The sequence below is a fragment of the Mastigoproctus giganteus genome, chromosome 13 (assembly GCF_048544385.1).
Source record: "Mastigoproctus giganteus isolate SK-2022 chromosome 13, ASM4854438v1, whole genome shotgun sequence".
NCBI classification, from domain to species: Eukaryota; Metazoa; Arthropoda; class Arachnida; order Uropygi; family Thelyphonidae; genus Mastigoproctus; species Mastigoproctus giganteus.
Window position 1 is genome coordinate 57,717,471 of NC_143587.1, and position 26,705 is coordinate 57,744,175.

The following is a 26,705-nucleotide window of genomic DNA, read 5'->3' on the forward strand; positions in this document are numbered from 1 at the left end:
AAATAAGTTAATATGTCAATTTAAACTAATAAAGCAGAAAATAAATCAGAAAAAACTTCTCTGTTCCAGTAGCGGCAGAAAGGCACGTCCGTACAGGAAACTCTCGCCCTCAAGCCCCAAGATCTTTGAACAAACTTCCCATCTTATTAATTGGTTTAAAGATCACCTGTAGACCATACTTTTTATTTTGCTTTATTCATACCTGTCATTTCACCTTGTAGTGAATTACTTTCTTCCTAATATTAAGAATGAAAATTATAAAAAACTAGTTGAAAAGTTAAAATGAAAATTATGGAAAAATGGGATTCATCAACCATACTACATTAATTGCATTCTCACCTGGACTTTTTCAAACCAAATCTGGGTAGTGTTAGGGAAGAGCATGGGGAGAGATTCGACCATGACATATAGTCAATGGAGAAGAGATACTGAGGAAGATGGGATGAAGCAGTGATGGATGGCTATATCTTGTTCTTGGTTTGGGATGATCACAATGACCACAAAAGATAGACATTCAACTGCACATTTTTAAGGAAATTTGATTGTTTTTTTTTTTTTTTTTTTTTTTTTTGATTAACCCAAAGAGGGGTTTCTACTTTTTAATTTTTGATTGCCTCAGACTGTTGTTTACTTGTAGAAAAAATTAATATTCTATTCTATGCAGAAGTTAAAGATTGCTAATATTTCTGATGTAGTTTATATTGCATATTGACTTTTCTTATATTTCTGGGCAAGCTATTGAAGCTCTGAAAAATTAATGTTATATTTGGAATCAACATACCCAAATTCATAAAGGAATGCCATGAAATACAGATAAATGGAACCTTTATAAAAATTTGTTAAATGTAATCAGCCATGTCTGAAATTGCCAGATTTATTCTTGGTCTGGGGAAAAAAAAAAAAAAAAAAAAAAACACATCAGTATATGGAATCCATTACTTTGCATAATGATGACAATTAGTATCACAATTGAGAGATTAACTGCCCATTCATCCCATATTTCTTAATTCTCTTCTTTCTTTTCTTTCATTCTTTTGAATGTGTCACTCCACTCTTTATTGTAATGCGAGGATTGTATGGTTGCATTTCTGTCTTTTTTATGGAATTCATGGATTTGTGGATTCCCTAGGGTTTGGTGTTGGGCCCATTGTTGTTTTGTATATTTATCAATGATATTGACGAAGGTATATAAGACTTAATGTCGAAGTTTGCAGATGGGCTGAGGAGTGGCAATTGAAGTTTCAAATGTGAAGTACTGCATATCTGTAGTGATTCTTCATGCATTAAGAATCTGCAGATAAAGGAACCACTAGGTGGCACTGATCACAGTGTGCTGAAGTGGGATTTACTCAAAGAGGTAACTACCATCAGGGGTAAAGGGAAGAGTTTTTGCTTTCGCAAAGGTGACTATGGTGGTCTGAGACAGTATTTAAATTTTATACGGTGGGACCAACTCATGATGTTACCAACAGCAGATTCAAAATGGGAAGCATTCAAAGAATTTATCTTGGAAGCTACTAGGCTCTACATACCAACTAAGAAATATTGTTCAAGGTTTAGGCCTAAATGGATGTCAGATGAACTAATGAGACATGTGGCAGAGAAGAAAAATGCATGGGATACATATAAATTAATGGGTGACATGGAAGCCTGTGATAGATATAAGCTGGTCTTTAACCAAGTCATAAAGGAGATTAGGTAGGCAAAGGCAGATTATGAGAAATCCTTGGCAAAGGATGCAAAGAAAAACAACAAAGAGTTCTTTACCTATGTAAACTCTAGAAGGAAAGGGATGAATCAGATTGGTCCACTGGATATTGATGGTTCAACTGTTGATGACCCTGCTCAGGTGGCTAACAAACTAAAAAATGTGAAATGGGGCGTGTGTTTTTTTTTTTTTTTTTTTTTTTTTTGGCTGATGCTGCATAAGCTCGCTTTCTTGCATCATATGCCTCTACTAATGCTAATGTGAGTAGAAGTACCCAGAGAAATGTACCAACTGTATGGTACTACACTCAGGGTGCTAGAGAATGAAAAAGACCTGGGGGCAATTGTGCAGCCAGATATGAAGTTTTTTGAGCAGTGCAGACAGGTGGCCAGAGCATGTCATAAAGGTCTTGTCAGTGATATACAGGAATTTTGCTAGTAGGGAGAAGGAGGTGATTATTCCTTTGTATAAGGCAGTGGTCTGGCCACGGCTTGAGTACTGTGTACAGATCTTGAGGCCTCATTTTAGGAAGGAAGTAGAATTGCTAGAATGAGTACAGAGAAGAGCAACAGGATTAGTGAGGGGAACAAAGGGATGCTTTTATGAAGAAAGCTTAAATTTTGTAAATTGCAGCATCTGGAGACCTGCAAGGTGATCTGATTGAGGTGTATAAGGCCTTGAATGGGTTGAGCAGGCTCAATGCTGATGAAATTCTTCCTCTTGCTCAGATTAAGCATTAGCATTAGTTGAGGCACGTGATGCAAGAAAGCAAGCTTATACAGCATCAGCTAAAAAAAAACCCTTCCCATTTCACCCACCTGGTGACTCCAAATGTTTGTCTAGTTGAGCCTTAAAAATTTATTTAAGCTATCAACTTCCACAGCAACAGATGGAAGTCTGGTCCAGCGATCAACTATCCGCTGGCTAAAGGCAAACTTCTACACATCTATTAGCTTTAGCATTAGTTCAGGCATATGATGCAAGAAAGCAAGCTTATACAGCATTTATTCTACAACTGTCTTTCCTCAGATTGAATCTATGCCCTCTCAGGTTCTTAGTCTGAGCAAATGGAACTATCCCGTCAGCATTGACCTGCTCAAACCATTCAAAGCCTTATACACCTTAATCAGATCACCTCGCAGGTGCCTAGTCTCCAGATGCTGCAACTTGCAGAACTTAAGCCTTTCTTCGTAAGCGCACACCTTTGTTGCTCTCACCAATATTGTTGCTCTCACCAATATTGTTGCTCTTCTCTGTACTCATTCTAGCAACTCTACATCCTTCCTAAAATGATGCTTCCAGACGATTGTACACAGTACTCTAGGTGTGGCCTGACCATAATCAGCTCTTGGTCTCTGCTAGCCATATTCCTATATATCATTGATAAAACTCCACGACCTGCTCTGGGAGCCTGTCTGCACTGCTCAGACAGGCTTCATATCTGACTGCACAATTGCCCCCAGGTCTTTTTTATTCTCCACCTTAGTGAGTGTAGTACCTCACAGTTGGTACGTTTCTCTTGGGTTACTGCTGCCCATGTGCAGCACTTTGCATTTGTTAAACTTCAATTGCCACTTCTCAGCCCATCTACCTAACTTTTCTAGATCCTGTTGGAGTAGCGTACTGTCTTTAGTGTCATTAACAACCCTGCCAACCTTTGTATCATCTGCAAACTTGGACATTAAGCCTGATATACCTTCATCGATATAATTGATAAATACACAAAACAATGGGCACAGCACCGAACTCTCAGGAACTTCACCAATAACATTAGTCTACGTAGAGCAGTGTCCATTTATTACCACTCTGTGCTGTCTCCCACTCAACCATCCCTTTATCCATAGCAGCAGTTCTTCCAATGCTACACTGCTCCAATTTGTGCAGCAGTCTTCCATGTGCAAAATTATCAAAATTATTTTTTGCATCCAGTTCCTTTGTGACCACATTGTAGAATCCAATTAAATTAGTCAGACAAGAATTCCTCTTAACAAACCCATGCTCTCTCTGAACTATTACTGCAGTCTTGTCTAGGTGATCCTGTATCACCTCTTTAACCAGTGACTCCATAATTTTCCCCAGAACAGAAGTTAAACTAACAGGTCTATAGTTATTTGATCTCTCCTGAATCTAAGGATGCTCTCATAATTATGGCTAAGGGTTTGCTGACTTCCCTCGCTGCCTTCTTCAATATAACTGGATAGATTCCATCCACCCAAGGTGCCTTTTTTATGTTTAACTTCAACAATTTCACCTCCACTTTGCTCTCAGTTATTACAAAGTCACTTAGCTCCCTGTTAGAGTTTGTTAAACTTCTGGCCTTTCCCTCCTTGAATAACTCCTCATGTGTGAATGTAGATGTAAAATACTCATTCAGTTTATCAGATACTTGAGCAGGATCATCAATAGTCAAACCATCTATGTTAAGTGGACCAATCTGATTCATCCATTTCCTTTTAGGGTTTACATAAGTAATGAACTAAACTGTTTTTCTTTTCATTCTTTGCCAAAGATTTCTTGTAATCTGCCATCAGCTTCTGTGTCGCCTGATAATTTATATGCATCCCATGCATTTTTTTCTTTGCCACGAGCCTCATTAATTCATCTGACATCCATTTTGGCCTGAACCTTGAACAGTTTTTCTTAGCCTCCAAGATTAAGTCCTGTAAGGCTTCCCATTTAAAATTCACCGTTGGTAACATCTTCAGTTGATCCCACTATATAGAATTTAAAAACTGCCTGAGACTACTGTAGTGTCACATTTACGAAAGCAAAAATCCTTCCCTTTACCCTTGATGGTAGTTGCATCTTTAAATAAATCCCACATCAGTTGACTCGATCATTTTCACCTAGTGGTTCCTTTATATGTAAATTCCTAATGCATGAATCATCACTGCTGATAATCAGATCAGGAGTATTACTACCTCTGGTTGCCCATAGAACAGGTTGCTGTAGAAAACAATCCTCAAATAAATCCACAAAAGTCTTGGTGGCGACCAGCCCACAAGTTCCAGTCAATATCTGGAAAGTTAAAATCCCCCATTACAAGACATTCTGATTTACTGGCCAACTCTATTTCTCTGCATAACTGTTCGTCGTACTCATTAGTCATTAGGCCTATAACATACTCCAACTGTCATTTTCCCTTTCCCAGTGTTTATGTCACACCAAACTGACTCAACATTGCACTGTCCACCATGTAAACTGGATGCACTTCCTTAGATTTTATGTGTTTCTTCACTAACAGCATAGCCCTCCTCCCTTCCTATCCTTTCTGTACACATTGTACTCCTCAAATTCCAATTCTGCATTGCTTATATCTGTGTGACACCATGTCTCTGATATCCCAACAATATCTGCCTTTGATGCCTTGATCAGCACTTCAAATTCATCAAATTTATTTACTATACTTCTAGCATTGGTGTACATGCAAGAATACATGTACCTATTCTTACTTTTAGTTACCCTAACACATCCCATGTATTTACTCGTTCCATGATGACTCCTAGCAACTTGCTCTCTAGGCTGCTGCTCATTACAATAGTAGCAGTGCAAGAATCGCTTTCGCCTCTGCCTGCAGCTACTGTTAAAATCCCCATTATGATACAATCTGATTTACTGGCCCACTATTTCTCTGTGCAGTTGTTCGTTGTACTCATCAGAGTCATTAGGCTTCTAACACATTCCTACTCTCAATTTCGCTTTCCCAGTGCTTTCCACCCATGTCAAATGGATGCACTTCCTTGGGATTTTATCTTTCTTAACAGCATGACCCCTCCTCCATTTCTATCCTGTCTATTTTTTCTCTACACATTGTACTTCCCAAATTCTAATTCTGCATTCCTTATATCTGTATGACACCACATCTGATATCCCAACAATATCTGCCTTTGATGTCTTGATCAGCACCTGAAATTCATCAAATTTATTTACTATACTCTTAGCATTGGTGTACATGCAAGTATACTTGCACCTATTCTTACTCTTAGTTACCCTAACACAGCCCATGTATTTACTTGTTCCACGATGACTCCCTGCAGTCCTTGAAATCCCCAGCACCTCACTTGCCAGGCTGCTGCTCATTCCAGTAGAAGCAGTGCAAGAATCGCTTTCACCTCTGCCTGCAGCTACTTTAATCTATTAGTCTGTGAAATTGTTCACTACAGTAAATGATAAGATTATGAAAAAGGATCTGTCATTCATAATCTTGTCATTTACTGTACCTGCACGTTGCCAGTCTTTTTCTTCTGCTAGGATAAACATTCTACAAATAAGGGTACTGTACTTCTTAGTACTTATTGCCTGTCTACTTTTGAATGACAAAAATGTCATTCAAAAGTAGACAGGCAATCTAGATAATTGAAACATTTTGTAATTTTATGGAATAATCTGTAAACTAACAATTTACTCTATAACTTGGTGTCTTTTATTATTTTATAATCGAAAGTAAAATGTTATGCAGACCAAACATATATGGCATGTGATGTTGATGAACTATGTGAAGTCAACAGTAAGTGCTATATGGAAAAGAATTTTTCAAGTATAATTAATTGTAGAAATTTGCTGTGCTAATTTTTATTTTATTTTATTTATTTTCATGCAAGCTGGTATCAAGCATGTGCAACTAGTGCAGCTACACTGGGCTTTACACTTACATGTAGCCTCAAGTAATGAAATTTAATTCCATACGAGTTTATTTTCATTAAAAATTCAAATTGGTTAGGAAGCTGCAGTGAGCTTTGCACTGACTTCTGTGGAGTATAGTGAATATTTTGAATCTCAGCAGGCAGATTCTTAGGTAGAATACAGAGTTCTGCATTCAATAAAATCTAAGGAACTGGAAATACTTATATAGATACAGTAGCCTTTTCTTTTCTTTTTTTTTTTTTTTTTAAACTTTCTTAGGTAACTTATAGCTTTCGAAAGAGGAAATGCAAATCTACTTGTTTTCAATCAAGGTGCTTCCCCATTTCATAGATCACATCCATGGTATATTTTAAATACAATTTATAAATCAGTTGATTTGACTGTTTCAGTTCCTTGTCTGTCTGCATATACATATTTAGCATGGCACAAGAAATTATGCCTATGAAAAGGCAAGGAACTAAACCTCGGAAAATTTTATAAATATTTTTCAGTAAATGCATTGTAATGTGATTTCTGTTTTTTGAGATTTTAAATTTTAAAATACCCAATTTCTTTTTTTGATTACTTGTATTTTTAGTGCTTTACTGATCTTTCAATTGATATTGCAGTAGAATGAAGTTATAAACTGTTTACATGAATTGTACTAAGTATGCTGATATAAAATATTACTGTTCTTTTAATTTACTGCTTTTAGAGATTCAAAAATTCAAATAATAATTTTCTGTATTATGATAGTTTTTGAATACATTTTTAGTCTAGATGATTCATTTGAGACTCAGATTCAGGCAGAAATAGATAAATTAGACAATATTCCTGAAGAAGAAGCTCAATTAATGTATAAAAGTAATGACCATGTCAGTTGTGAAGATTTATTGGAGTTTGCTATGGACAGGCCTAATTATAGAAGGTAAATTTTAATATTCCACTTTGATTTCTTAAGTTAACTGTTTGTGAAATTCAAACAATTTTTTGGACTGCCATACATTTATTTGAAGAGCATGAATTTTGCATATTTTCACGAAGACAAGAAACTGTTTACTAATTGCTTACTTGTTATATTATTTTATACCTACTACAGTAGACTGTCGAAATAATGGCACTCCAAATAACAGAACATTTGAAATAACGGCAAATTGAGATCAGATGTATACATATAGCACAGATTTCTTGCAGTGTCGAAAAAAGAAAACGAAAAGTCGCGCGATTACTGTATTTGTTTACATTCACCATTTTCAAAGTGAATTCTGTATTTTACATTTATTTTAAATTAAAAACCCCTCACTGTGGCTCCTAAAGTTAATAAATCTCATACAGAGAAGAGAAGAACAATGTTAAAGTTTATGACAAACTTGATATAATCCAAACTATTGGGGTCACCCGGAATGTTAATTCTTATACCCATACATAGTGTGTCTGTAAATTGTGTGTTCTCCGCTCGATTTGCCAGTTTTTCTGGACGAAAAACCTCAGTTTCCGGGGACAAAATCTTGCTACTATCTACTCCTGAGACCAACTAACTCAGCCACAGAGTGAAAAAAGCCAATTAAATCCTTGCGTCATTGACGTGATTCAAACCCAGGCCTTTTCCATCCTGTGTGAGGAGGACAGTGATGATACCACTGTGCTACCTGTACAGACTAAACTTGATATAATAAAGAAAATAGAACAGGATGTAAGTGGAAGTGTATTTCTAATTTTTAAGTTTACTTAATATTTGTGAATTGTCATATTTAAAAAATGTAGTTTGTTGCCAGTCGACAGTGCTGTATATGGAGTAGAACAGACAAATCTTGTAGCTAGAATTTTTTTGGCGCCTATGCAAAGACCACTGAAGGGGAGGGAGAATTACATCTCTCTCTCTCAACATGAAAGCCAATGCCTTACTCTTACAAAGTTTATTACATCAATATAAGCAGGTTTATAATCTGTACATTATATATAAGTTAGGTCTTATTTAAAAATTAACCTTCTTTACCTTTATGTAGCAATATAGTTTAATTAATATAGTTTGCCCTGTAGAATTTCTTTTTTAGTCTTTTATTATTTTTAATTTACTAAATGACCTTTTAACACTAGCTATCATTACCAGAAACATAAGAAAGAACATATGGTGTGATGGAAATATTTGCAAGTGCTTCTAAATCATAATAGGTGATTTCAACCTTCTGATCCCAGTCACCATTCAAAATGGAATAACTTAAATAATCTGAAAGCCTTAGGATTTATGGTACTGCATTCTACAGCCACTGAAATTAATCACAAGAGAAGGAGAATCAGGCTCAGATTCTCCTTCTCTTACCAAGCAATGGTGGATCTGCCATGGAGTAATGAATCTTAATATGGCAACCTTCAAGTAGGATTAGTATCTTCAAACAATAACTGATTGAAGTAATAAATAAATTACCTAACTGCTCTAGTCTTGAGGCAGACCAATTTCCAAGTTATGCCCTTAAAATCACTAGTTCTTGTTGCTTCGATACCCTCATAATCTTAATCAACATAATGTTCACAGAAGTCTGGGTTCTTCCTCTTTGGCTGGAATATAGAGTAAATTCCATGCCTACCACAAATACACCAGTCAGTCCATCAGACTTTCAACCATTCCCAATCTTTTCAATCTGTCTCAAATTATTACAAAAATCCTTTCTTTGGTACACGTCTTCAGTGAAAGACCAATATATACTGTAAATGCCTAGATTTCCCAATTGTTAACTACTGGAATCAAGAGAGGGGCCTTCATGCCATTTCCCTGCACATATCTCTGCATTTGATTCAGTTTTCATTAAATTGATCTCGCTCTCTCTCTCTCTGTTTGAACAAAGCTATTGAATGGAAGACCTTGTATTATTCTTCATTAAGCTCATTCTGTCAAAGAGGATACCTATTTTAAATTCAAGGATCAAGTATTAATCAAGGACTCCTTAACAGAGATCTCATGGGAGGGGTTCCTTATCAGTCCTGCTTTGCTGATATCTGTATCTTTTTTTTTTTTTTTAAATAAAAACCAGGGATTTCTCTCTCATGCTGATGTCTTCACTTGCCCTGTACCCTCCAACTGGAAATCACCATCAGTCTGGAAGAAGAGGCAGTAAAAGTTTCTTTGGCCCTTTGCAAACTTTAATAATTATCTTATCTCACTTTAACCTAAAAGTGGTGGTCTTGGCGCATTATAGCCTTAGTAGCTAGTGCGCCAATAAAATCAAAACCAACCAACCAAAAGTGAATTCAGATAACTGAATACATCAACTTCTCACTTCTGTCAATTCTTGTCCAAGGCCAGACGTTAAGTACAGTTTCAGAATTTAAGTTTATTGGAATCTTTTTAGACTCCAAATCACCTTTAAAACCCACAAAGAACATTTTAGTAAGAGAATTTAAAAATGCTTCTGGCTAGTAAAGTTACATAAATAAACATTCATTTATTGCAAATACAGCAAACCCATCACAGCACTATGCTAGAGGCATAAATTCACTAAAGGATATAAATATAAAAACAAATACATAGCATATTCTTTATGTACATTAACGATGAATATGAATTATAATGATCAAAAAATATATACATATATATTGCAGAACATCACATTTGGCTCTTGGATGCAGTTACTGGGTTGCAGGCAGGCAGCTGTTTTTATTTCTCATCATTTAATTGGAAATCTGACTCCTGTAGGCTTCAGAGTTGAGTAACCTCTTGCAATCAACGTTGTGATAATTTATAAGGTGAAGGGATGCATTGGGGAACATTCTGTCCATTTGTTTGAGTTTGGATTTGAATTGTTGGTTTCTTCAATTTTCTCTGTTGGGAGAAGCTATTATGTTGGTTAAGTTTGGTGAATCGCTTGCAGAGGTAATTAACTTTGCAAGAAGCATGATTCCAGACTCGTTGATGTTTTTAAGTTTTCATAAAGCAGTTGCCTGGATATTGTATGGGAAAAACTAAGTTTACTATTCAGCCATGTAAGAGCCCAATACTCTAGGGGCAAGGTTCGCCAACCTTTTTTGAGTGAAGAGCCATTTTTAATTTAATTAGAAAAAAAAAAGAATCCCAAGGGCTGCACCTCAGCTCAAGCTGCAATGAGGGAGGTTATGAAAAGGAATAGAGTAGGAAGGAGTTCTACTAAAAAATATATTTTTTGAAATATTATTTATTGATACTGAAAAAACTTAACAAAACATCCAGTTAGGTACAAATTAATGCGACTTTTGCCGCTGAACTTCTTCAGTGAGTCTCTCAACATCAGGTGAGTATGCTGTAATTTTCATCTTTAAACATGCTGAGAGATTCACATTATTTTCAGATTGTTTCTTGATTTATTTTTAATATAGTTCACGTTCAAAAATATTTGCTCGAGGAAATATGTCCCTTGTTGTATGTGTGGGCTAAAAGTTAAAGAGCCGCAGTTACATGTTCAAAGAGCTGCAGGTTGTCGACCCCTGCTCTAGGGCAAGGAATTTCTTGATGGTAACTTGAAGAGCACCAGACCAGATTTTGGATGCATAAGCCAGAATGGGAAAGATGCATCTCTGAACATGATTTATGACTGTTTTTCAATCTTGAATTGCTGCTGTCTCTTGCTTGATTAGCCATTTTGCTTTTTGAATTTTTTTAGCAAAATATACATAGTGTGAAGTAAAGGAAAGATTTTTGTCAAAAACAACTCCTAGGTCTTTGTGAGCATATACATTTGGAATTGAAACGTCTATAATTTTAATTTCTATGTGGTTTGGTTGTTTCTGTAAGGAATAAGGAAATCAGGCGACAACTCAGCGTTGTTATGGGCCTATATGAGAGCTTGAAGGACAGGGTGGATGCCCTCGAAGGATCTAAATTGAAGGGCCCATTAAGCTCTCAGCTGCCCACTTCAATGCCAGAGCTTGCACTTGATCATCACGCAACACAGCGGCAACCCCCAAGGCAAAATGCGCTAGTCCCACAGGAACTAGTAGTTGTTGGTGACTCTATTGCCAGGGAAACGGGGAACATGGTATGTAAAAAGGATAGGTGGAACAGGACCAGGGTATGTCTGCCAGGGGCAAAGGTTGATGATGTTGTAGAGCGGATATCATCTTTTAAGGGCACAAAAGGTGATATTGTTGTTGGCACATTAGTGCCAATGTGTTGTTGTTCACATTGGCACTAATGATATTAAGAGTAGGAGACTGGTGAAATTACTTAACAAGTACAGGTCACTGTTGAAAAAAAACCGTGAATTAGGGTTGAATTTGAAAGTGTCTGCAATTCTGCCCAGACATGATAGGAGGGAGTATATGATGAGAGCCTTGTCGATCAGTTCGGCCCAGGAAAGATTGTGCAAGGCTCAAGGAGTAGAATTTTTTTCAGCCTGGTCTGCACTTGTTAACAGGAGACTGCTTCTACAGGGATGCGATACACTTAAATAGAAAAGGTGCAAGAATATTTGCTGATGCTATTGAGGCAGTGTTGGGTGGGTCAGAAAACTGCTAGCTTGGGGGGGGGATACAAGGACTAATAGATTAACAGTAGCCACTGGCAGAGGTGAAAGTGATTCTTGCACTGCTTCTATTGGAATGAGCCGTAGCCTGGAAAACAAGATGCAGGGTACTTCAGAGGCTGCTGGGAGTCATTGCGGTACAAGTAAACACATGGGTTGTGTTAGGGTAGCTAAGAATAGGAACAGGTGCATGTACACTTGCGTGTACACCAATTCTAGGAGTTTGGTAAATAAATTTGAGGTATTGCTCAAAACATCAAAGGCAGATATTGTTGGGATAGCAGAGACGTGGTGTCACACAGATATAAGGAATGCAGAACTGGAATTTGGGAAGTACAATGTGTACAGACAGGATAGGAAGGGAGGAGGGGTTATGCTATTAGTTAAGAAACACATAAAATCCAAGGAAGTGAAGCCAGTCGACATCGCTGGACAGTGCAGTATCGAGTCAGTTTGGTGTGACATAAGCATTGGGAGATCAAAATTGAGAGTAGGAGTGTGCTACAGACCTAATGACTCTGATGAGTATAATAAGAAACTGTACAGGGAAATAGAGTGGGCCAGTAAATCAGAGAGTCTTATAATGGGGGATTTTAATTTCCCAGATATTGACTGGAATTTGTGGGTTGGTCACTCACACTAGCAAGGCTTTTGTGGATTTATTGGATGATTATTTTCTACATCAGCATGTTCAGGAGCAATTGGATGATAGCCTATACAGTTATTACTACTAGCTTGTTTTGGAATCAGGGTAATTCTAAAGGTCTTCCATAGTCTTGGAAGGAATGGCTGGGAAATGCACCTGGAAATAATATGAACTAAAGAATCAATGATGAATACACTGGACATTTTAATAATAAAACTAGGGATGCCGTCAGGACCTTCACTACTATCAAGTTGTAATTGGTTAATAATTTTCTGAACTGTATTCTTGTGTACAAGGTGGTTGATTTGCAGGGCTTGACTAGGAAGCATTTCATGTTGCACACTATTTGCATGTTTATAAGAATTGAATTCTTTAAATTTGTTTTGCATATTCAGTGCAGATGTCAAAATTGCAGGTTTCCATATTGAATTTTATCCATTGCAAAGACTGATCGCGCTGCAAGGTAGCTCTTGTTTTTGAAGAAAGTGCTCTTTTATTATGCATGAGCCTGAACATTAAATAATTTTTGTATGCCTGAATTTTTTTGAGCTGAAACAATGCTCTGCTCTTTTTATACTTTATGTATGCTGATGAAGTGCCGTACTTCTTCCACTGCCTGTGGCATTTTTGCTTCCTTTTAAAGTATGGTTTTAGATGGGATTTGAACCACGGTTTGGATTGAAAAGAAAGTCTTATGAGTTTGGATGCCGACTCTGTTTTTAATTGATTCAATCATTTTATTAGTAGAAACTTGGCATTCTTTTTTTGGCATTCTGAATAGGTATATTTTTGAGAGAATCCCATGAATATTTCAAAAGCTGCAAAAACTTTTCTTTCTGAAGGAATTTAATTGATGATATCCTTTGATGATTTCTAGAGGGGAGCGAGGATTCCCACAATATATTGCTGCTTGCAGTTCTATACTTTTGTGGTCAGATCTAAATGTAATGTTGCTGCTAAGTTTTTCTTGAAGTTGAAGATTAGAGTACACAAGATGATGCTTGATTACCTCTTGTAACAGTCACGTTGATTTCTTTAGCTCCTAGAACTAATAACGAGTCGGACAGCAACTTCATTTGTAAATTATATTTGGCCAGGAGGAGATTAAAATGGCCCATTATAATTATGTTAGATTGAGATTTATGAACAGTGGTGATCCAAGTTATTACTTCATTAATGATATCATCAGTAGGTCCAGGCAGAATATAAATATTATATATTTGAAGCAGTGAATCTTCAACTTGGATCAGAAGAGAAATTCCTTCACAGTTGTAGGAACAGGAGTTGTAGGTGTTAATAACTTTAATGTTGGATTTTAAAATAGTTGCTGGCCTTCAAGCTCTTCGATTAATCCTAGATGTCATGTTGTGTAGTTGAGATTTATCGGCAGTAGGAAAACATCCTGAAGAAGTTCCTGCATCCACGTTTCAACTAAACAAATGATGTCATGAGGTTCTTCAACCAAAAGTGCTATAAGTGTAGACAGTTTATTTTTTCCACTTTTTACATTCTGAAGAAAAATGCTGAGATGAACATAGATGATAGAAGGATGTTTTTGCAAACAGATATATTAGAAGGAAGGATAAATGATAGACTATGATGTAAACCTGGCCAGGTGTTCTCTAGCTATGTAGAAAGTTGAATAGATTGAGAGTTAGACATTAACTTCTCACTAGAGTTGTTGACAGAACCTAGAATAGTTCCATAAAATAGCATGACGAGTAGACCATTCGGCCAGATATCAAGATTTAGTTACTTTTGAAGGTTACAATCCTTTAGCTGAATTCTGAAAGATGCGTATGTAGGATGTTTGGTTTTTATCTTGAAAGCATTACCCGGAATTTCTAGCTCTAATAGTAGCTGATCCATCTGCTGGGAGGTAGTATTGGGATCTAGTCTGCTAATAAAAATATTATTACTTCTAAACATCAGACAATTTCTCTTTCTAATTTTAATACAAGATTGCATATTTCTTGTTCCTATTATGCTAGCATATCTGTTTTTTCTGCAGGGAACCTTGAAACTTAGGGAGTTTGAAGGCAATCTATGTGGGTAGGCACTTCAGGATTAGGATAAGAAGGATAATTTTGACAGTGCATGTACATACTGCCAGGTTTCAGTTGATTGCTAATTGTGGTGAGTATCAGTTGTATACCTGTGTCAACAATGCGTTGCGAGGAAACACGAATGTGCTGTTGGAGAGAATGAGAGATAGAACTAGATTTTGTAGATGGCACTGATGTTTCTGGAACAAATTCTTCAGCATCTGAACTGAGGCAGGATCTGCAGCAACCTGATGAATATAAGAAGGGCGTGGTATTGGAGAGCTCGCAACCATTGCCTTTAGGTCAAGAAGCATGTTGTAGAATTTACATTATTGATCTATTTGAAAAAGATGCTGTTTAATTTCATCATTCTCACTAAATTGTTTTTTTTTCTTAGCATTTGTTCCAGGGTAACAAATGAGATATCATTGTTCGGGGATGTTGTAGGCAGGGAGGGTGGGTAGGAAATTTCCTTAGTTTGTGTGGAGGCATCTAAGGTTGATTTCCTTGTATGATGTGAGGGCTTAGGAGATAGTAATAAATTGATAGAAGGAGATGAAGGATTGTCAGAGGTGCATGGGAGATCAGCATCTGTTGGGATATTGTGACGGTTTAGCTTGTGTTGACTAGAAGGAGACTGTAAATTCGAACTTCTATTGTTAGCTTTTTTTACAAGAAGGACATCTCCAATTATTTTTAATACACTTGATGACTTTGAAAAATTTTTAATCAATGCACATAAATCACAATAAATCATACTGCAACTTTTGCAGATAACCCAGTTACGAACTGTTTTTAAACATACATTGCATGAAACTGCTTCTTTAGGTGCCCTTGGTGTAGAGAAGTTGGTGATCCTACCCACGATGGCACTAATGAAGATTATTTTAAAATACCTAAATGTTTATATTATATCTTCTGAAATCATATATGCTTCCAGCCACTGTGTAGCATCAGTTGATTCTTATCTGAATATATTCTTGCTGTAGAAACTTGGATCCTTAAGTGAGCCTGCAAACAACCTCCCTGTCCAGACCACGGCTTTTTGAGGATTTTAATTTTTTCTCTCTTGTGCACCATTTTATTTGTTTCATCACCAAGTAGGATTTACTTCATGGTGAAATGAATGGCAGGTGAATTAGACAATGTGAAAATCTGGGATTTTGTTGGAATTAGCATTCCATCAGCTTGTCTCTCAAACTAACTTCTAAGTTAACTTCAAACCTGAATAGACTGGTAAAATATGATTGCCATACATCGAACTCTGCATACAGCTAATGAATAATCTTGATGCAGACCAGTGATTAAAGAATACAAGCAGATTCATTTAAGAATATTCGTGTAAAAATGTGAATTGTTGCTTTCTGTTAACCTTAACTAATCATTTAAACCTCTTATTTCAATGTTGATGTCTTACCTTTCTCAATATATAAAGGCTCTGCTGGTCTCTGTTTTGGGGTCTCCCGGTTGATCTCATGTATTCAACTAGAGATTATTAAAGAGGTAGTATTTATTTATTAAATAATATTAAAATTAATTTTTTAAACATTAAACAGAACTTGAGTTTTTCTGTTTAGCATACTGATATATTATGTTTTTTGCAGGACTCAGAGTAGAGCAAGGGGAGCAGATTCTGACGAAGTCAGGATAATGCAGAAGGTGCTAGCAAAAGAGGTGAGATATGCACTTATAAAACTATATTAAAGTTTTAAAACAGATAATTGTAGTAGCTGATCAAGAAATATAAACTATGTAATGATTTTGTTAGACAGCCTGAAATAATAATTTTTAGCTGCTGTATACCATGAACTGATGGTAAGAAAAAGAGCCTTTAAGAGTTATGAATGCTAGATTGTTCATGCATCAGTTTTTACATAAAATTTATCAAAAAATTTCCATTTATACACCATATAGCCAGGGTAGCAAGTGGAGTTTATAACTTCATTTTAATTGTGTTATTGCAGCTGATAAACTAGCACCATAATTAGCTGTGGGCTGTGGGGCAGTGCATGGCATGATCTTGCAAAGTATATGCCAGTGTCTATGTATGTTATTCCAATAATACCACATGTTCAGCTTAATTTAACTCAAGTAGTAAGAATTGGTCTTACCCTTGATCTCAGTGGTTTGCCTAACTTCATTGCTAAGAGTGATTTTAGTTATTTACAGGTATATATATAACATTGCACAAAATTATGAGACTAGCGATAGTGAATACAGGCTAAAGAATTAAATGCAGATAGTGAAGTACAAAGAGACAAGTTTAATTATAGGTTCTAATACCTTTTGTGTTTGTGGGTTTCATAAAAAAAAAAGTGGGCATGTTCTGTCTTACAAATTTAAGTGAACACATGGAGCAGACTACAATTCTAATTTTTAAAACTTTAAATTTCATTAATTTTATTTGCTTGGTCAGTAATAATTCAAAAAGCACTTATCACCTTCATTTTTTATAAAAAAAAATGCAACATGTAAATATTTCAACTCTGAAAAATTAAATATTATTATGCATATTAGCAGTAATAATAATAATTATTATTTTTCTTAATCTAAACACAGGCAGTTCTCACTTTACGAGTTCCCAGGTTTACGAGTTTTTTCCCCCCAGGTATCAACAAAATCAAAAATATGAACATTAATTGCAAAAAAATGAATGTTAAACATTCATAAATACCGCATTCCAAACCATGTGTGTAGCTATACAATGCAGTGTAACCCCCTTTACGATACTAATCAATTCCAAAGACACCGTTGTATTATTAAAATATCGTAATGTGAACCCAATAACACATTGTTTTTTTAGTAATTCGTTTCATCAGAAGTTGAAATTTTCGCTGTATAACTAAGCTATTTATCTCTCTAAAATGTAAAATGTCATTTTTAAGGTCACGAGCATGACCTTGAGGCAATATAAAACGTCTTGAGTGTCGTTTGTAAATTGTATTAGTTACAAAATCAAATCATTAAAATGCACTACACTTTCATCATTATCATATGTTCCATTATAAAAATCAATTTTGAACGCCTTTGTGATATTTTTCTAAAGCACATTTCTGGAGGTCTAATGAAATTAGAACATGGACAGGAATCCATATTGTCCAAGCAGATGACTCAAGGATCTCTTTCTCAAAAATTAGGGATGGAACTTCATATGGAAGAAATAGAGGAATAAGCAAAATCTCAGAGGAAAGCTCATGGCTTAAGGTTTCTGTTTCTATTACATTTGCCAACTAATATATTTAAATATCAGTAGGCAAGCGTAAATCTGTTTTAGTCTTTTCTCATTGTGCTGTTTCCAGCATTAAACAATTGAATGTACAATAGAAAAATGCTGATGGTTTGAAAAATCAGATCCAGTATCAGACTAGTTTTCAACAGTTTTCAGATTGCTTAACAAGATTATCAATACACAAGTTAGCATCCCACTTTTCCTCTAACTCTTGTATCAACAACATTGGTACGCTCCCTCCTACTGTACTTAATTACACTTCACTCAGTGCCTCCTGTGGTCTTCCAGTAGAAGGATGTTAGAAGGATTCTGAACAATCTTGATGCCAGGAAAGCTCCAGGTCCTGATGGTATTTTTCCATTGATTGTTTTCCTTCTGCTTTGAAAACTTGCTCATTTTCTCATTTTCAGCCAGTTTCTAAAAAGTGACAAATCCCTCCCTTCAAGTTATCACCCCATTACACATTACAGAAGTTCAGGTTTATTAAGGTTATTGTTATGAGTTATCTAATACAGAATAATTTATTGTTAAGCTAATCTAATATAAATTTATATTTTATTTATTGATTTTATAAAACCTCTAGTTTTTGAACAGAATCTAGTTTTCTTTGAACTGTAAGTTTTGCAAGTCTATAAATTATTCTAGCAAGAAAATACTTCGATTTATCAATGGATTTCATGATTTAATAAAATTGCATATATTGCACCATATGTAAGGTCAAGGTTATACTGTCTAGATTGTTTTAATAAGCAATGGGTTTTAGTTTTTATGTGGGTATGGATATTGTCAATCTCCAGGTGCAGGTTGTCTTTTAAAAATAATACATTGTATAAGAAGAATAAGAAAAGATTCTGCTGAAAGAAAAAGTGCTTGGATAGTTTGAATATTAATTGTCCTGCAGTTTTTAATGGAAATGTAAAAAGCACTAGTTTTGATAATTCAATATATAACAGCCATAATAACCTCTTTATTTACTTTTTCATATAAAAAGTTGATTAATTATACTATGTTATCAGTTATCTATTAGAGAATTATATCATTACACTAATCTAACATAAATTTACATTTTATTTATTGATTTTATGAACAGCAAGTTACACCGGAGGAATGTCTAGTTGCACTTAATGAAACTGACTGGGATGTGCACAAGGCAATCAAATACATGCGACTACAGTGTATTCTCAACTCTCACCTCATCAATATTGATAACTGTAAGCAGATGTTAATCAAGTGTAACTGGGATGAGCGTCAAGCAGCTAACTACTTATTAGCTACCCACAATGTAGCCGAAGACACAACAGAAGTCTGACCGTAGGAGGTATGGTTAGTTTGGACCTTGAGAATCAAGCATGACAGGTGATTGAACCACATGTATAAACAAACATTGTAAGACAACTCTTTGGAAGGTGCTTAATACATATTTCATTGTCAGATATTTTGTAAATTTTAACATTACACGTGCATCTTTGCTTGAAATGAACAAACTGTTTTTAAAGTGAAGTTTTGTTTAAAAACGGTCTTGAAGAGAACAAAGCATTACTGAAGAAGCTCAAAATTTGCCTCAACTTTTTAAACTGGCTGATGCCATGGTCCAGTTTGGCTATACAGAATAAAGTGGACTTGCAAAGTATCTGTTGAGTGCAAGATTACAGCATGAGTAGGTCAGCTTTTCATCACCTTCACAGGAACTCATACTCTTCTACATACTACAAATATTGCAGTCCAGATATCTTTATTATATTGATTTTTAAGTAATGAATTGTATACTTTCTCGTACATTGATGTCTTCAAACAGTAAATTCAAAATTTGTGTTTAATTTTTAACTGGTTTTGTTATTTATCTGTTTTACTTTTGTACCAATCTTTGAATTGATACCTTTCAAGTAAATAATTAGCAATATATGTATTAACATATGTAAGTAAATGTCTGTTATTTTACATTTGAACTTAATGCAATGATATTTTTATCATTACATTAGGTTTGAAATAGGTTAGACTTATATTTGAATTCTGTGCTTTGTTTCAAGTAATTTTTATTGTATATATTTTGCTGATAAATGTTATTTATTATTATTACAAAGATGAAAAGGTCTTCTGGATTGAAAATCATAACTAGTAAATTCTACTTGTGAAGAAATCCATTTTTTTTCTTTCTTGCTCTTTTTTGAAGAAGATATAGTACTCCACTAAATTATAAAACATTTCCTTCTCCAATGTTATAAAATATATTAGATCAATAAATTATCAAAATACTTCTTGTAATTTGCCAGAGCTGTAAACTGAAAGTTTTCTTAGAATGTATTTAAATCGGTATACTGGATATTGCTGTTAATCTGAAAATGTCAGGTGTGAAACTTTTAATCCTGTGTCTTATTTGTTCAAATTTTGTAAAAGGAAAAGTGTGGTAACATTTGCAGTGAGGATAATGAAAAGACGATGTGTGTGTTTGAAGGATTGTACTTGTCTTGCTTATACATATCACTTAAAAATAAGTATAAGATAAATATTTTGTGTACAGCTGTTTAATAACTGTGTCAGACTTTTCAGCTTTACATTTAAATCTTTGTACCAATTCCTTTCACACTGTAATCGGCAAATTCTTAGAAATGCTTTGTTCAATGACTTTAAGTACAAATGTTATTCACATGGATTTTTAAATGTGAAAATATGAACAGGAATATGTTTTGACCCATTGTATATTGCACATTAAGGGGTCTTCCTATATTGCCAAATGTTGAGAAATCATTTCGAGTTTATGAAAAGACTAGTCTTCCAACAGAACCTATTTTTTTGTGTTTTTCTGTATTTTTGGAATGTAACAGAGTTTTTGTTGTATCATTATCTAATTATGCATTTTGTAATTTGTAGTACCTATTACTAAAGAATTGCTAATAAATTTTTTAAGCCGATTTTCAAAGTGTTTCTTTTTTTGCAAGCTGAAATACTATGAGAGTCAGACATATTTGTGAGCAAATACTGGTTGAATACAGAGTTTCATTTTCATCATATAATTAAAGAAGATTGATCCCATCTTTGAAGTATGGCCATTACACTAAGACACAATTGTGCCATTAAGTATACCACTGCCAAAAGCAGTCCTATTTCTGTTCATAACTGTTTTTGGTGCTGTCATTGCAGCTTTCTGCCTACTTTGTTGGGGTAAATCACTGCCCACTCAGGGTTCTTTCAAGATCTGGTGTGAATATGGTGATTGCAAAAGAATGGAAATGGCATGCTTTGCCAAATACTCATTGACAAGAAATGACCAGTGCACCAGATACTGCATTTCTCATAATGCAGTATCAGCTTTCCTACTTGCTGCCATTGTAGCCATTTCTTTGGAATAGCATACTGCAAGCAACTAAACACTTCTTTGGAAAAGAACTTATATATGGTATTACCATGTGACACAAACTTGAGTATGCCCGGCTTAAAAAAATATTTCCAGAATCACTCTGCACAAGACTTTCAGCTTTGTGGAAACAGAAATTTCCAATGTGAGGATATTTTTTGATAGCAGATTGTAGTAAAGGTAGTGCCACATCTCGCCTTCAATGATAATTCATTGAGCAGGTCTGCATCTAGCCTCTTATGGGGTGGGGAGCAGAACATTGAATGAATGCTATTTGACGAACACTTTTTATCTATCCACAATTGTTCTATCATTCTGGTAGTGATTCTTTGATCATTACAAAGTTCTCTTACTTGCTTTCAACATTTTCTCTTCATAAAATCATTTATACCACTTAAACTCATCCCTTTTGGCACTATAAGTGCCCCATAACCATCTTGATGTTGTTATTTGGTTTTTAGGAGCATTAGCAACTGAGGCCATATTGCTCCGGGAATATGTGGTGGTCATTCCCTGACCTTTCCGCATCCTCCGTATTTGGTAGTGACGGGCTCGAACCCCGTTCTAATCAAGAAGCGTGTGCTACGCACTGCTGCTCCTTCCCACCTGGCTACGGAGGCGCCTAACCATCTTGAAAGAAAGCTTAACTTTCATTGGGAATTTCCTCACTGAAATTCCCACTGAAATCAGAAATTTCAGGTTCACTTGGTGTTACATAAATTATTCAGAAATTTTTCATTTCTGAACCAAAAAGCACTTTAATTTAACATTGTGAGGTACAATGAATGCACAACATGCACCTTACTGAGGCCACTCCTTGAACTTTCTGGCTGTATCTTATAACTGCAAGATGGCTGCTGTTTTCATTAAAACAGTTTTACAATTAATGCACACTTACATATCTATTGGACTTCTGTTATGTGTAATCATGCTGCATTTATTAATCTCACTACATTTTTCTGTGTCACATCTGTGGTTGTTGCACAGGATCTGCAAGTCACCATAGCACACAAGCAACAGTTTTCGGAACTGTTTTTTGCAATATTTTTCCCATATTCTGAATCTTAGCATTGTCTGTTCATTTAATTTAATTCTAATTTACATCAATTGTGCAATTCTTTGAAAATAAACTGATATAGAAGTAGGATTTTAAAAAACAGCAGATGAACATATCCAATTACAGTAAAATCCTGTTGCAACAAACTTCTTGGGGTGCACAAATCGTTTTGTTGCATCAAAATTTTATCCTAATGAAAATTGAAATAATTTTCACTAGGGTGCAACTGTAAATACAGTGGATTCCAGTTATTTGGGTTAAATTATTTTGCTATTGGAAGATATGATTTATTTCTTAAACCTCTTCCCCCATTATAATGAGATTTGCATTTCTTGTAGATGGTTTATAATATTACACAAATAAGTCCAATCTTTCACTATTCGTACTAGTGACTTATTCGCGAACAAATGTGAATGAACAGTAACAGATTTGACCTTTGTTACTTTTTTACACTTTATGTAATGTTCAGCTGAAAACATTTTCTAGTGTACGACCGCTGTTACTAGATTTCTTACACATTTAATTGCAGTGGTTATCTATATATATATAGATAACCACTGCAATGGTTATATATATATATATATATATATATATATATATATATATATATATATAGTGTATTCCGGTTAATTGGGGCAGCCGTTTATTTGGGGCAAATCTTAAAGAACAGAACCCAATCAAGAAAATAGCCAGGGTTTACTTAGCTTAATTGGGACAACATGCCGTTTAATCGGGGCAGGAGACCACAGCACTGGAGATTACTCTACAATTGTCTCCGACCATACACGTGGTTCGGTCAGATTTCTGGAAGACACAACCATAAACAATTAGCAGTCACCTGTTTATTGGGCTTTTCTGTTAGTGCAATCTATCATAAACGGATAGTAAAGTCGATCTTATTGAATTGTGATAATACCGACAGCTGGAATTCTGTGGGTTATTATAGTGAAATGTGTTCGCACTTCCATGGAATCTTCAATCATATAAACAATTAATTTTCAGAATCTTCTCTTCATTCCTATTTTTAAAGCTTCGTTACTCTGTTCTCACTTGCGCGTATCGTGTTACTTGCAATTTGTGTGTGCCATGTTCTTTGTTATTGATTGCTTATCTTTTTACTGTTTTAAATTTTAACCCCATCCACAATTGTCAGTGAACAAAAATATCAACTAGTTAGTATGTACATATTACAGTACGTATTAATTATTCCGATTATCACGTATATTCTTCCGATTTTCACGTATAATTTAGTTTTTTAATTGGTAAGGTAATAAAGGGTAAATTTGTGCTTAATATATCTTTGCTTTTATAGCCTGTGGATAAATTTCCTCCTATTTTTGCCAATTAGAATCACTGTTTAAGAGAATTAAAATTCAATCCACAAACGTGATCACAATGACGGCGCTTACTACACATCGTATAGTGAACGGTACTTTACTATGGTGAGTCCCGTCGTAACATGATTTCATTGTACAGTGAATCAAATGTAAAGCGGGGATCCATTGTATTTTTAACTATATACGTGAAACTTTGGATAATTGGGGCAGCCGCTTAATTGGGCCAAAATGCACTAGTCCCGATGTGTCCCAAATAACCGGAATGGACTGTACTATAAATTATTTCAGCTGAAAATGGTTTTAAAAGAATCATTATTTGTACAAGTGAATTCTGATGTGCTTTTTAAGATATATAAGTAGTAATTAATTTCTGCTTTATTTTTCTTAAATATGACTTTAAAATCAATAATAAATAAATAAGATGACGGAATACATTTACTAAAAAAGTAAAAATATTTTGTTCAGTGTCGTTTTATTATTAAGAAACATTATACGGTACAATATATGCAACTCATTGTTACTTTTCACGTGCCAATATGTCAGTTTTGCTTTTAATGTTTAACTTCTTTTTTTTTTTTTTTTTTACACATTATGCAAAAATTTAACTTAAGTGCTATTGAAAATATGTGGGTACTGCAGGGATTAAAAAAAAAAACATAATCATTCAAAAAGATGAAAAACATAGTAAAAGGTATCACATGATAATGCATTGCCACACCATTTAAAACCCTTTTTTTTTTTCTTTTTTTTTTTTCTTAAAAAGAATCTTACTGTACTTAAATATTGACACTTGACTAAATAATGTATTTTGTCACAATGTATTTTATCATCTGTCTGTTTACTTATTAAAAGACTTTTGTGAAATTAGTGCTTTCACTGTACTAAGGAAATATGAGTAAAAGCAAAATATGACTTAAAAAAGGTCAAAGACAGAACCTACATGATCAAAGTTAATATGAATTGAATTAAGATTCATACTAGAGCTGTTAAAGAATTAAATACTAACTGGCCAAGGCTGGAATAACTGAGTAGAATTAAAGAAAAGATTGATCACTAAACTAATTAGTCTAATTTAATGAATATTATATATAATTATATATATAATTTATTACATTATATATAATGTAATAAATATAAATCTTTTATTGCAATAATTTTTACTTTTCTTATGAATAGCTTTTTTTGTTTATTACCACCTGCATGTCACTTACAGATAATGATACCTTCTAAATTCTAATATTAGGGAAGGGAAAAAAAAAAGTGCTATGGCCCAGGAAATAGTATTTCAGCTGATATCATACATAGAGCACAACTATATCAGCCCCCCCTGCGCCATGGTCACAAACTTTACTGGAATTTCTCTTATTTTCTGTAATAATTCCTATATGGGTGAGTGATGAACTTGAGAAGCCTTTGGATAGCATGAACTGCAGTGAATTGCAGTTGGCCAAACACTGGAGTAATACAAACAATATTGACAACCCTCTCAGTGAAACTCTGCTTTCTTGAAGTAAAAAATAATATAAACAAAAAAAAAGCAACACTTACAAGACTAGAGACAGGAAGATAAAAAAATAATGTATCAATCCACAACCACCGAGTAACTAAGATTAAGGTTTTCCCACCAGGCCTATCAGGAGGCACAAGGCTATTGCTACATTAAGAAAAGCAGATTGCGCATCTTATAAGATTTAGAAAGAAAGACTTTAGCCCAGAGAATGCATGATGGCATAAGCCAACAGCAGGACAACAAATAACCCCATCCTAGTAAAGAGATTATTAAGACTTAAGGAAAAGAAGCAAAGAGAAACCATATTAACAGAGGATACCCAAAATTTCTGGGAATTTCCTGGAATTAATACCAATTCCAGGCTGTTAAAACTGAGTATCCAGCAGAAATGAGACCAGACTCCAATGAGATAAAAAAAAAAAAACACTAGGAACATTTAAACCTGTTAAATTAAATATATTTGAATAATATGTTAAGTTGGAGTAAAGGATATTGTGTTTTACAAAAGATACATCTGTAAACCAAGAGATCCTGATTTATCCTTTCTTCTGGAGCCTGATGAAGATGAAAATAGGCAGGGAAGCTTCATGTCATCTAGAATGGATGGCAGTGTTTTTCTTAGAGAGTGGCATTGACAGCTATGGTTTTCTTAGCAATGAGCTGAGATAGAGCTTTGACTTTGTTCTGGTTCATAATTTATAATAAAGGTTTTCACTTTCTGTTTCTGCTCTAAGCTCTTGATTTGGATTTGACTGCAGTGGATGTCATCTTGACTATCAAGCTTGGAACCAGGTGTTTCCTCTTATTTTTAACTTGAAAAGAATTTTTTCTTAAAATAAGTTAGATTGACATTTACTCCTTGCTGTTTTGTTAACCATGTCCCTGAAACTTAATAAAGAAAACTTTCTTGAATGCCCTCTGACTATATGGTTAATTTGAAAATAAAATAGTAACCCCTTTGGTGCTCCCATACCCAGGACAATTTTTCTGATGAAATTTCAGAGAATTTTGTGTGGAGAGGGGAAAGAATTAAAATTCTCACCTTTTGCTCCCAAAGAATAATTTCTACACTAAAAGGAAGGGAAGAAAAAAGTAACAACTGTAGATTACATTTTTGCCATCAACCGCTCATCATTTCAACCCCACTCTGATCTCAACAGTTATTCAAGAAAATAAAATCTGAAAATTTGTACATAAATTAACCACTGAATCAATCTTTGACTTTTATAATCGCCCTCGGTGGAAAGCTTTTGCAGTAGACTTGGATTCCAAGTGTCACAAACAAATCGATCATAGTATAGGCTAAACAGTCTATATTCATGTAACCTTGAAGAACACTGCCCTACCCACACCTCTCAGAAATCCTGAGAATATGCTCCATTTTAAGTTTTTATCTTATGGCAATTCAGCTTGGGAAAAAAAGCTTTGAATACCTCAGTTAGACTGAGGTATTTCGGCATCCTGGACAGAAAGTTTTTTTGGCTCTCTACTAAGAATATATATTTTTTCCCCTCATTGTTCTTCCGTTTTTGGAGTCCCCTTAAAAAATGGTGCCCCAGGCAAGGGTACTGCTAGCCCGTACCTTAATCTGGCACTGTGTTAGACCAACGTCACCTTAAGAAGGTGGCAGTGGTTAGACCCATGATTCCATATAACCTAACAACAGCATAGCAAGTCGAATTCAAGTACAAACAGCTTTTGGAAGA

At 34.9% G+C, this 26,705-nt stretch overlaps 1 protein-coding gene across 4 annotated transcripts in view; it reads left to right on the forward strand.

Annotated features, from left to right (window-relative positions):
* Ack-like (activated Cdc42 kinase-like) overlaps positions 1–19,465 on the forward strand; it is a 335,669-nt gene extending 316,204 nt beyond the window's left edge. For all 4 annotated transcript variants that reach the window (XM_090387918.1, XM_090387921.1, XM_090387920.1 and 1 more), the window contains 3 exons: positions 7,107–7,259; positions 16,119–16,188; positions 18,834–19,465. In XM_090387918.1, coding sequence (XP_090244044.1) covers positions 7,107–7,259; positions 16,119–16,188; positions 18,834–19,052 — 442 coding nt within the window. In that variant the 3' untranslated portion in view covers positions 19,053–19,465. The remainder of the gene's footprint in view (positions 1–7,106; positions 7,260–16,118; positions 16,189–18,833) is intronic.
* Positions 19,466–26,705: the final 7,240 nt, after the last annotated feature.